Here is a 13,248-nt window from a genome sequence, read left to right on the forward strand (position 1 = left end):
GCTATTCATCCAATCAGGCCAGGGAAAAAAATAATATTTTACTCATGGTGGTGTGTGTATGAAAAACAATTGGTGCAAATAATAATACTCGGGCTTTAAAGCCCACGGGTTGTTAATTGCCTGGAACTTGGATGGGTTAGTTCCTTTACGGCGTCGGTGAATCCGTGTTTGAGCGGTCAACGGTCAATTTCGAAAGTTCGCCGAGAAAGCAAGGTTGTTGTTCAACATTATTAACATTCTTCCTTCTCTTGGAACCATTTGAACTATCTTCAAAACGATAATTGTTGTATAATACACTCATCAATCTAGAGAGAATTAGTTATGGCCATGGATTTCCAAAACAGAAAGGCTCGGTTATTCGTAATTGTCGCCGCCATCGTTGCTCTTAGTATCACAGGTATTTTATTCATTTCTGATTCAGGGGAGGTTTTACCACTTGAGTGATGATTTTTCTGATTTTCGTATTCAATTCCTCTTACGCTAATTAAGCTTATTAGTCATTTCATATTTCTGCTTGTGATCTGGAGCGGAGAAGATACTCCACAGTTTTAGATAGATCGTAAACATTGCTATATGTAGTGTAGCCTAATCTTATTAGTGATTTCATATTTCTGCATTTTTTTTAAGTTCTTTCTTTTATTGCTAAGCCATGCTTCAGTGTTGAATTCAATTTTGTCATTCAAGGTTTGCTTGGAAATTAACAGCCTGATGTTTGTACTAAAAGGTGTAGGGCTACTGCCGAACAATAATATGATTGTTCAAATTTCGCTGTGCCATAAGCCGCTATTTGACAGCACTGATTGAATTTAGAATTCTGTTGGTTTGACTTAGATCCGAACACTGTATTTTAAGAGTTTAATAACAATATGATATGATGACAACTTTTTAAATTTTTTATGTCCAGAGTCGTATGTGACTATTTTGTTCACTCCGAGCAAATGGAGAAATATAATTGGACATGCATAGAATTTGAATGAAATAAAATGAAATTGAATGGAGTTAAATGTAAATATATGTCTACATTGATGAAAGATATCATTATATCATTCATGTTTTTATTCTGGAATGCAGATTACAGATCTCATATTCCTCCCTTATTGGAATGAAATGAAAATGGCCGATTCCATCTTTTTTGTATTTTTATGTTTTCCTTATTGAGTGTTCCTCGGCAACAAAAGACTTTATGATTCTTACAAAATGTTCATGTTTAAATTCTAATTATGTTCATCTTTGACTGTTGAAGACCGTCAACTACACTGTCTGGTAGTGTTTGCTTGTGCTAACATAAGTTTCTGCTTTCAGCTGAAAAATGCAGGGAGCTTATTGGCGAGGAGGGGTCATCCCAGAGTGGAAAGTTCACATTATTAAACTGTTTTGACATGGGTTCTGGAACGTTGGCATGTGCTGTCAAAGAAGGCGTCAAACTCTATTTTTACAGTATTAGATCTACTCATGTTGAAAAAGCAAGGCAACGAGCAATCGAGTCTGCACTTGTTGACGCTGTTAGTCAAGGGATGCCCCCAACAGATGCAGCAAAACATGCGCAGAAAGAAAGTAAAAAGGCCGCGAAATTGGCTTCTCGTCAAGCCAAGCGGATTATTGGCCCCATCATCTCTTCTGGATGGGACTTTTTCGAAGCTATTTATTATGGTGGTACAATCACAGAAGGGTTCCTTAGAGGTACTGGCACTTTGTTTGGTGCATACGGGGGAGGGTTCTTTGGGGAGCAAAGCCTTGGCAGAATTGGCTATCTTGTTGGAAGTCACATGGGCAGTTGGGTTGGTGGCAGAATAGGATTAATGATTTATGATGTGATTAACGGAGTGCATTTGTTGTTGGAATTTGTTCAAACAGGTGAAATTGAAGTTCGTAAAACATTAGTTCATGAAAACTCTGACGCTCCATATACTTCTTTTGATGGCGAAGTTCCTACTTTTGACCGCTCTGAACGTTCCAGTTCGTATGAGTCATCTCCCACTGAAGAATCCAATGCGGATGAATCTATGGAATATCAGAGCTATGAAACAAATTCGGAACTGTGATGAAAATTTTGAAGTTCATATAATGATATATGTTCAAAATTTAGGTGGGCTTCAATTTCAATGTCTCTGCTTCAGCAGTGTGTATAAATTTCACCTCTATTTTTTTAAAGCATAAATGCACATTTTCCACTGCATATATATTTTGTCTTCCGATTATTGTACTTGCACAGTTGCACACACCTAGACACGACACTCACATCTCGATATCTATAATAATTTAAGAAAATAACATATTTGAATGCATCACAAGTGTTGGTGTTGAACAAGAACACACCTTTAATTAGAGGTGTCGCTGTTATAGAGGTGGATTCTATTCTTGGTCATCACATGGAGGTGTTGTCACGTGAGAAATATTTTTTGGACAACAAAATTTGATATTAAATACGTTGTTATTTGTTTTTTTTTTCCTTCATGAAAGTTGTAAAAGATTAATAGCAATAGAAATTGAGACAAAACATAGGGTATTAATTACGGCGTCCGAATTTTGATGTTCAAATAATACAGTTTAATTTAGTCTTGTAAAATCATAACCAACAAAACGAATGATGTGGAACTCTTTGAAGCTCTAAAGGAGTATTGATATATTGATAGCAATTTGGTAAAAAGTCTTGGGAGTATTATTGTGATGATGAGCCTCAACCGGTAGACTTTAAGGTCATGTTTGAGAGTTTTGTATGAGATGAGAGGACTTTGAAAAGACGGGAAGAGGAAAGGGAAAGATAATGAAAAATATTATATCATCTTTACTAAAAGGTTTATTTTTCTAAATAATACTAAATTCCTCTAATACGGGGAAACTTTAAAAAATATGTTCGAGGAGTATTTTAGAGGCTAGAAAAATTATTCAATACCTTTTTATCATTTAATAATACTCAAGAAAAAATACATAAATTATAAACATTTTCTTCTCTTTCCCTCCCTCAAAGTCCTCTCTTCCCTCTCCCCTTAAACTAAAAAAATAGTCTAAAATTGCTAAACCTTAAGTGATTGCTGAATGTTGAAGGGCCAAACTACTATAGATAAGCTATCTCCATATATGTTACACAACAAAATAAAATGATTGTAACTTTTAGTTTAGAGTAACAAATCTTAGAAGAGACCAAAAACATTCATCTAGTAGTAGAGTAGCAAAATTGTATATGATTGTGTGTTTTTGAATGAATTGATTGTGTTTGTTTAAAATATCAATCTACCTACAGTTACTAGTTACCAGCTTGCTAATTATCGTTTGAATATATATGTTTTGGAACGGTTCAATATAACTCTACTCTAATTGAGGCACCAGAGTGCATGAACTAAAAATATGCACAAGGCCATCAGTGATTAGGAGCATGCCTGTATGTGGCAGGCTCACGGCGTCGTGTGATTGCCACACATCACATTCGTGCAGTGATTAAGTGGATTTGACTTCATTCATAGCCATCAAACATGGTCACCATTCAACTTTGATAAATAATCCTCTTATTTTTAATTATGCAATCCTCATAGTTATGGAAATTGGAGCAATAAAAATGTAATGGTGCTAGATGAAGTCATGAAGACTATCTATTTAAATATAATATTTTGATACAAGATGAGTCCATTTTAGCAACATCCTCATGTAATTTCCATTTTCTTTTATGCCCAACCCTATGGCTACATTTGTTTTAGAAAAAAGTACATTTACAATTACACTATTTGCCTTTGGTTTCAGCGTCGGGTAGTCGCATTTGGTGCTGTTACACACTGTGAGTGATAGTGGAAGTAGCAATATTAATTAAATTAAAATTAAAATTAAAAAACAGAAGAAATGAGGGGCCTGAAATTTTGTCACATAGTTATGCGCATTACTCCTTTTATACCCAAAGCTCCTTATCTGATTGATATAGGCAACCACTCGTTCGTTCACTGAGTGAGTGACTCCTTATTTCAATCAAGAGTGGCAGAAAAATTTGTGCTATAAGAGTAAAAAATACAATAGGATGATGATGTATATAAGGCATAAATAAGCAGTGTAATACAATTGACAAGCGGTTAAAAGTTCAATCTTTGACAGCTTCGTATTAAAGAATATTTGTTGAAATAGATCAATCTCTTAAATGAATATCAATATATGATTATTTGTAGCTTTTAATTGGAGACACCTTAAGCAAAATAAAAATGTAAGACTTAACAAAAGAGAGAAGTCGCCTAACACAAGCCGCGAAGCCAATCCCTAACATTTGACGGTTATAATTGTTGGAATTAAGTTATTAGTTTTATATCATGTAAGAATGAATAAATGAATGATATATAAGATAAGCGTTGGAGCATAGAGCACATTTGAAAGAGTTCACACAATACTAGGACATATAAGGTGGAGGTAGGATACTTAGCGTGTTCTTCTATATGAATATCTGATTTTGTGATCAGGAAAGGACACACTCAACTTGACCACCACACGTGTTGCCGCTATTTGACAAGCTCGAGCTGTGTGGTATTTTTATTATTTTTTTGGAAACAACAACCTTAAAAATAATTATTTGAAAACTTTCCGTTGCAATACACGATCAAATTTTAATCGCGTTCAAATCATTTAAAGTGAACAGCTTCTTTGTCCTATCAAAAAATTATCAAAATACTTTCAGTTAAAATAATTATCAAATTTTCTCATTGTCCTTGAAGGATATTTAACATATTTAACATATCTATAAGAGTTATTTATTTGAAATATAAGAAACAAACTATATTGACTTAGTCTAATATTGATTTTGAGATGACATCACTGACCAAAACTAGTGATGAAGTTAATTGGTTAAGATGTTTGCCAGTAAATATCTCTTTTTGAAAATAATTGATACCAACCGTTTTGATCTACTACAATAATACCATGTTTATTGTAAAATTTAAGAATCATTGTTACAACGATAAAAGATGACATATGCTTCATAAGAACAACAATGTTAAGGATTTACTCTCAAAAAGGTCTTTTAAAGTGAATGGTGTAAGTTTTAAAGTGAATGGTGTAAGTGCTGATGAAAATTTAACCGATCCTTTGATGAAATTATTGGCGAGAGAGAATGTAATGAAAACATCAAAGAGAGTGGGACTATTGCCTTTAGAACGATGAATCATTCATGATGGTAATTCAACCTAAAAGACCGGAGATCCAAATAATTAGGTTCAATGGGTAAAAGTAAAACTAAGTTGTGAAATGATATGAGATGAACATGCTATTATAAATAAATAAATAAATAAAATGATTCCTAAAGCAATGAAAGGGTGAGGTAATAGAAACTCTTAACGAGTTCTAGAATTTATATAGAGTGAAGTACCTATCTACAACATCAGTCTATCGATAGACTGATCAATGTGATTGTGAAAGTTGGATCGTTTCCTACAAAATTTTACTCAAAGTTCATAGAGTGATCAATATAGTGAGATAGACTTGCAAGGTTGTTAAAGCACATGATTTTTATGAATACACGATATGAAACTTTTATTTGTGTTTTGATGTTAGAGTTAGAGTTCAAGCTATGAGTCACTCTAGTAAAATATGAATCTTACTCACTATGAAAGGTTTAAGTCGGAAGACACATTTGTTTATGTAAAATCTTATAGAAGCTTCTGACGCACTTTAGAAAGGAAAAAAAATAAGTTCAGTTGAGGGATTGTTGGAACACAGAATATACCAGTATGTGAGTTGAAAAAGTCATAGAATTCACACAATACTTGTGTAGATAAGGTGGATGTAGGATACTTATAGGGTGTGCCCAAAGGGGCACCCAATTTTGTGAACGGAAGAGAATACAATCAACTTTACCTCTACATATATGTCGTGTTTCTCTAGTTGGGCTTGGGCTATATAGTCTAATATTTTTTGGGAATTACAACCTTAATTTTTTTTATTTGAATTCATTTTCAGTTCACGTCAAATCTATGTTACACGTTTTGCTTACACCAACTTGTGTTCTTAACACACCATCGTGTGTCAGACACACGCCTGCATTCACCATCAACTTTTTAGCATCTGCCCTTTGAGATTTTTTAGGAGCTACAACCTTAAATTTTTTTATTTGAATTAATATTTTAGTTCACGTCAAATATATGTTACACATTTTGCTTACTCCAGCGTGTGATTGGCACACACATGCGTTAGTTGGACACACACATGTGTGTGCACTCAACGTTTCATCATCCACCCTCTCGAGCTCAATCAAGTTGTCCATTATTAACGTTCGTGCTATATGAGTTGTCCCTTTTTGACTGTTAAGATCTCCAACCCTATAAATAGAATGCTCAAGTCATTTCACAATTCATACCAAGTTGAACGTCATACTCATATTTCTCTTCTTCTCTTTTGCTCGACGTATTCCTGAGTCACTTCTCCTCTTTGCTTTTTGTCTCTTCGGAATTTGTCCCTTCATAAATATGTGTTCCTTTTAGAACCCGTCTCATCGAAAATTAGATTGATATCAATACCATATTTTTTGAGTGGCTTCTTCCATATTCGAGATTGTAATGTGTAATGTGTCCTACAATGTAGTGGAAATCTTATGCAGTTTTGACTGGACTATTTTATCCTTGAAACGATATATAATTGATACTTATAGAGAAAAACATAACACACAACTCAACCTATTGATATCCTCGGTAACAAAAATATTTTTAAAATTGATTATATTCTGAAAAGACCACATGACATGGACATGACCCATATACACATTGCTTTAAGTTTTTGACAACGATGATGTGTCAAAGTTTTTTTTTTTGGGTACTCCAGTACTCTTGTTCTTTCAGACTCCCTTACACTAATATTCCGTATTGATTTTAACAAATTTTTGTTGCAGTTTTTAAAACTTAAAATAAGTCTTATAAATATCTTTACACATTTATAATTATAATTTATATTTACAACAGCGCCACAAAAATAATCAAAATGGCGCTCTGGAGCTTGTTCACTCCTTTAAGCAGAAAATGCTAAGAAAAAAAAGGCATTAGAGGACTTTTATTTAAATTTATTGTGTCAGTGTGATATTTTTTTAAATCTTTTTTGTGTCAAGTTATTTTTCGTATATGCCAAATTAATCCTATATGGTTAAAAGTGTCAATAACATTGAGGACAGAACCTCCTATCCTAAAAAATCTTGCTTGATCATTGAAAAATATCAGTTATATCCTCAAATTACAATTGTTAATCTATGAAAATTAACATGCATATTTCTTAGATCTAAGATTGTAGTATCTTTGTTGTCAACTAAGGTCTAATTGTGGTATTAAGTATACTTTTGAGGAATATTGTAAGATAGTTACTGGTGTCATTTTATTCTAAAAAATTATAGGGTTAAGTTACACTCTTTGCAGTAGGTCATTTAATAGTCATGTATTCAAATCTTTAGCAAATGTCGGTCTAACAACGTATATTTTTATTTTTATTTGTGTGTTAATCTTTTGAAAAAGATTTTTCAATAATCTTAGTTTCACAAAGAAATCAAACTCAAATTGTTCTGAACGATTAGTCTTTTGGTGGAACTCAATAACCACTTAGATCAATCTCATATGTAAACTTATTGAGTTGGTCTATATTGTTGAAGTTTGTTGAAACGAGACATCTTAAAACAATTTTTACATTCAGATGGTAAATGAAGACCGGAGATCAATACTATATATAATTGTTCCACTTCTTCGTTACAAGATGCAGTATGAACTTTAAATTTTTATCTGATTTTCTTTTATTGTATACTCTTGTCTTAACGTGTTGTGAGACGTTACTTAAAAAGCGTTGGTATTCAAAAGGATGTGAGATTCCTTCCAAAAAAAAAAAAGGATGTGAGATTTAAGAAAAAAGTTTGTCTTTTGTCAAAATAAAAAAAAGGCTTAAATGCTCTTTTGGTCCCTTAACTATTTAATTGGTATCGCTTTGGTCCCTTAACTAAAAAAAAGATTGTTTGAGGATTTTAAGTTTTTTTTTAGTCTCGTTTTGGTCCCTTCTGTTAGGTTTCCGTTAGTTTTAATAAAAAACGTTAAGTGTGGACACGTGTTACCTTGTCATTGGCTCTGATTTTTTTTTTAATATATATATTTAATTTTTTTGTAAAAAATTCCCAGAACCAATGACAAGGTGACACATGTTAACTCTGGGGCACGTGTCACGTTGTCATTGGTTCTGGGATTTGTTTTTTAAATATATATATTTTTTTTAAAAATAATAATATTTTTTGTAAAAAAAAAACTCAGAGCCAATGACAAGGTGACACGTGTCCAGGAGTTAATTTTTTTTTAAAACCCTAACGGAAACCTAACAGAAGGGACCAAAACGAGACTAAAAAAAAACTTAAAATCCTCAAGCAATTTTTTTTTTTAGTTAAGGGACCAAAGCGATACCAATTAAATAGTTAAGGGACCAAAAGAGCATTTAAGCCTAAAAAAAAAAATTTGTCTAACATGTCTAATATTATACATGTTAAAATGCAATATCATGTCACAATTCACAAACGAATGTGGTTTTCCATCAAATTTTAGAGTTTTCTACGTTATATTATTGTTGTAATTGTTTACTTAATTTGTTTTTGGGTTAAATATATTTTTGGTCTCTATAAATATGTCAATTTTTCGTTTTAGTCCTTCCAAAACATTTCTTTAACTTTTAGTCCCTCAAATTTTCTGTCTTCACTTTTGATCTCTCCTTTAAAGTAAACTCATACGTAGAATTAATATATTTTAATAAAATTTTGCAGAAAAATACATAATATTATAAGAATCACTCCAAAAAAAAAATAGATTTTTTTAACAAAACATAAATTTAATATGAATTTTTATATATTTTACGGTTAAAATTTCATATTTAATTTGTATTTTGTTAAAAAACTCTAATTTTTTTTTGCAATATTCTACACATTTCTGCACAATTTCATTAAAAAAATAATACAAAAATTAACTTAAAAATAGGGACCAAAAACAATGGTTAAAAATTTTATAAGAACTAAAAATTGAAAGAAAATTTTAAAATAACTAAAACAAAAAATTAATATATTTATAAGGATCAAAATCTAAGCTCATTCTTTCCCTAAAAAAGAAGAGTCCCAAGGGGGATGTGGACCCTACAAGTGAGCATAAATACTGACTCCCAATGAGTGTTGAGTTGTGGCCTGTCTTCTGTTCTGTGTGCGTGTGTCTAAGTAACGTGCTTTCTTTGATCATTCTCGAGGAACAACCTCATAGTGTCGACATGGTTGGCAAGGAAGATCTATTGATCGAAGAAGTATGCAAACTCTATGATCAAATCTCAAGCTTAGACACACTCAAACCTTGCAAAAATGTCAACACACTTTTCACAAAACTTGTTCTCACATGCATGCCACCTAGTCCCATTGATGTTACCAAACTTAGCACAAAAGTTCAAGAAATTAGATCCAAACTCATAAGGCTATGTGGTGAAGCTGAAGGCCATTTAGAAAGTCACTACTCAACTATCATAGCTTCATACAATAATCCACTCAATCAACTCAACATTTTCCCTTATTATTCAAACTACCTCAAACTTAGTCTCCTTGAATTCAATATCTTAACCAAACACTCCACTAATGTTCCTAAAAAAATTGCCTTTATTGGCTCAGGTCCACTTCCACTTACTTCACTTGTGTTAGCCACTAATCACCTACAAAACACAATTTTTCACAACTATGACTTTGACCCTTTAGCCAATTCCAAAGCTTCTTGCTTGGTTTCCTCTGATCCTGAATTATCAAAGCGTATGTTTTTTTACACCAATGATATATTGGATGTTTCAAATGCTTTGAAAGAATATGAAGTTGTTTATTTGGCAGCACTTGTGGGAATGAGTGTTGAGGAAAAGAATAGGATCATTGAGCATTTGGCTAAGTACATGGCACCAGGAGCACTCCTGATGCTCAGGAGTGCTCACGGTGCGCGTGCTTTTTTGTATCCGGTTGTTGATACCAATGATCTTCGAGGCTTTGAGGTGCTCTCGGTGTTTCATCCAACGGACGAGGTTATCAATTCAGTTGTCATAGCGCGCAGGTATCCTATGGTTTTACTACCAAACAAGTGTTGTTCTGATGAGATTCAAGCTCTCAAACCACTTATCAACCATGGCAATAATATGATTGAGGAATTGGTCATTGAAGAAAATTAAGCTATTATTAATTAATTAATAAGTTGATCGTCCTTTTCAGATCACTACATGCATGTTTTCTATCTGGTACTCCCTAATGCTTGACATGGTTATTGTGTCTTTTGCAATCTACTTAGTATTTCCATTTTATGTCTAACTTGTTTGGACTATCTAGCATATGTTTTTGGTGCTGCTGTTGTTTTTATTAATCTAGTATTTATTAAATAAATGTGGAAATTGGTTGTGATTCAAATCAAGGCATATAGGAAAAAAAATTATGTTATGTACTTGAAGTCTGAAAAGGTAGCGGTAAAATTTAGCTTTGAGAAATTGTCATATCTTCTTAAAAATCAACATACACTATCAAATACAACTTGATGATGAAAATGATACGAAGATGGTGATAACACTCAATACTAGTTGGTCGCGGCTCATCCTCCCGATGTTACCCACCAAATAAAAGCTTACAAACGTGTTTTTTTACTCTCAAGAGTCAAGACCTACCAGAATCAATCTTCCGGTAGGTTTTTTCATGAAATTGAGCAGTGCAAGGGAAGAGCAATCTTCATACTAGTTTGCTGAAATTACATGCAAACAAAACTCACTGCTCGTCTCTTGTTGCAAATCAATTAGAAGAACTGTCAGTCATTCCTCCTCTCAAACTTGCATGACCCACATATTCCTTGATTAAAATGAGTCATTGTTAAACAACGATGAAAATTTCGCACGGATGACATGATAAATAGAAAGGAAAAAGAATTATCTTATTTTCCTCATAAAACCAATCAGTGTCTATATAAAATTTTCAACTAATTTTTGTTAGATAAATAAATGTTAGTATATCAGTTATTAACTTATTATATTAGTATTTTCTCTTTTATTACAGTTTAAACCACCATTTTTTATTTTCTTAACTCTTCTAAAATTTAGGACTACTGTTATATATATCAAATCCTCCTAGATTCCTCACCCACCAAAATTTAGGACTACTGTTATATATTTTTTAGACTTTGTCTTACAATGCACAAGAAAATGATCTTGCACTATGCACAAGTACATTTTTTTTCTTCCATTAGATCAATATAAGTCATATTATATTTCATTTAATTTAATAACGAGATTTATTGATCCAATAGAAAAACTAATTTATACATGGTGCAAGAGCTGTCTTACTTGTGCACTTTATAATCAACATATTGTTTAAGTAAAAAGCTAGTATTTTGTTAAAAAAAAAAAAAAAGTAAAAAGCTAGTATACATGTAATTGGCTGAAATGATGCATAGTCTACACGGTGATACAAGAGGTGGTAGTGCAACCGGTTGGGGTATGAGTTTATGATCGATCACTCACATTTATCGGAAGAAGATTATATGCACGAATTTTAGGGGTGTGTGTCTTCCTTGTTTAACTTGGAAACCTTTTTTTTCTTATTTTTTTGTTTTACTCATAGGTTTCTTCTACCATAAGTAATTTTATTTATAACACCGATTAATACCAAATGTAAATAACTCTTTCGGTCGAAATTCAAATATTGATTTTTTTTTCTTTGTTGAATATTTGCCCTTTTCTACTAAGCCCCACCCTCATTAGTAATTGTTCTTTTTATTTTATCAATTTGCTCTCATTTTACCTAATAAGTAAAATATGAAAAGATGTCGTTAAAATTAGATAAAACTATTATAGGTTGTATAAGAAACGTTATGAAAAACCTTAAAAATATCAATTAGTTTTTTTTTAATTCAGAAAATTAAATATTGTATGTAAAGTTCTATAAAGCTTATACTGCACTGGGCTTGGGCCCTGGTCTTCAGACTTGTAAAAGAAAATTGTTCTTCTCCCGTCAAGATTTACTCACTCTGACGAAAATACTCCACCGTGATTTAAGTTACGAAAGTGTTATACCCAGTGTGAGTTAAGTCACTCTGGGATACAACCTGAGTGAGTTAAGTCATTTTAGGATATAACATGTGTGAGTTAAGTCACTCTAGGTTACAACTTGAGTGAGTTAAGTCACTATGAGTTAACTCACGCTGAAAGTATCGAGCGTGACTTAACTCACGCAGGTTGTATCCCATAGCGACTTAACTCACTCAAGTTGTAATTTCATAATGACTTAACTCACGTTGGTATAACACCTGCGTAACTTAAGTCAAACTGTGATGTTTTCATCAATTTGTATGAGAGTGAGCAAATCCTGATGTGAGAAGAGCAATTTTTATTGTAAAAAACACCTTTACTTGAAGGTTATTTTTTGGTGCTTTATAATTATTATTTAAATATAAAATAGACTTCAAGTAAAGGTTGTTATAGAAAATGTTTATAATATTTATTTAGTTCTTAAATATAAAATAGACTTCCCCTAAAAAAAATATATAAAATTATTCCAAAAAAAATATATATATAAAATAGACTAAATTGCATTCTTGATCCACTATTTTCGTATGTTCACTTAATTGAGGCAAAATTTTAAAAGCACTTAGTTTTTTTTTTTATCCTTTCTTCGGAATTTTGTATTAAAAAATGGTGATGCCGTATGTTTAAAATTACGTAGCATATAATCTGGTGAATGACCAACATTCATGAAAGTGCAAAATTTGTTTTAAACTAGTATAAAATATGGGCATGCTACATTTTTCAACTTATATTTTTGAAATACATATAGTACACACCTTTAAAAAATCACGTTTTTTTTTGGTAAGAAAATGATAGTGGCAATAGAAAATAACATGATGGGAAATACTAGTATATCCACTAGATTTTAAAGACAGGATCTGGATACACTTTAATCATTTGGAAAATGCACTTTATTTAATTCTTTTCTCCCTCATTTTTGTGAGTGCATCTAAATCTTATGTTCAATATCTTGTGTCTAAATTATTCATGTAGTCATGTTCCCAGAGCTGGGCAATAGCCGAGAGAGGTGTATTAGAAAAGATGCAAATATCACATTTACAAGAGATAAAACATGAAAGAGAGGAAGAGAATAGTGAATAATTTTATTTTTTAAAATGTGATATTATGGAGTAATATTGAATAATTATTGAAAATACGAATTAAAGAGAATAAGTGAATAATATCCCACTTCAAAAAAAGTGAATAATATTGATTTGGGAG

General features: G+C 32.1%; 2 protein-coding genes across 2 annotated transcripts; both read left to right on the plus strand.

The window, feature by feature from the left end:
• The first annotated feature begins 61 nt into the window (after positions 1–61).
• Positions 62–2,180, plus strand: LOC11407507 (uncharacterized). Its single transcript, XM_003591171.4, has 2 exons — positions 62–397; positions 1,303–2,180. The coding sequence occupies exons 1-2, from the start codon at positions 322–324 to the stop codon at positions 2,040–2,042; spliced, it is 816 nt and encodes a 271-aa protein (XP_003591219.1). The 5' UTR covers positions 62–321; the 3' UTR covers positions 2,043–2,180.
• Positions 2,181–9,125: 6,945 nt separating this feature from the next.
• On the plus strand, positions 9,126–10,387 carry LOC11405947 (nicotianamine synthase). The gene has a single exon (XM_003591172.4). It carries the CDS (start codon positions 9,130–9,132, stop codon positions 10,153–10,155), a length of 1,026 nt encoding a protein of 341 aa, XP_003591220.1. The 5' UTR covers positions 9,126–9,129; the 3' UTR covers positions 10,156–10,387.
• The last annotated feature ends 2,861 nt before the right edge of the window (positions 10,388–13,248 follow it).

This window comes from Medicago truncatula, chromosome 1, assembly GCF_003473485.1.
Source record: "Medicago truncatula cultivar Jemalong A17 chromosome 1, MtrunA17r5.0-ANR, whole genome shotgun sequence".
NCBI classification, from domain to species: Eukaryota; Viridiplantae; Streptophyta; class Magnoliopsida; order Fabales; family Fabaceae; genus Medicago; species Medicago truncatula.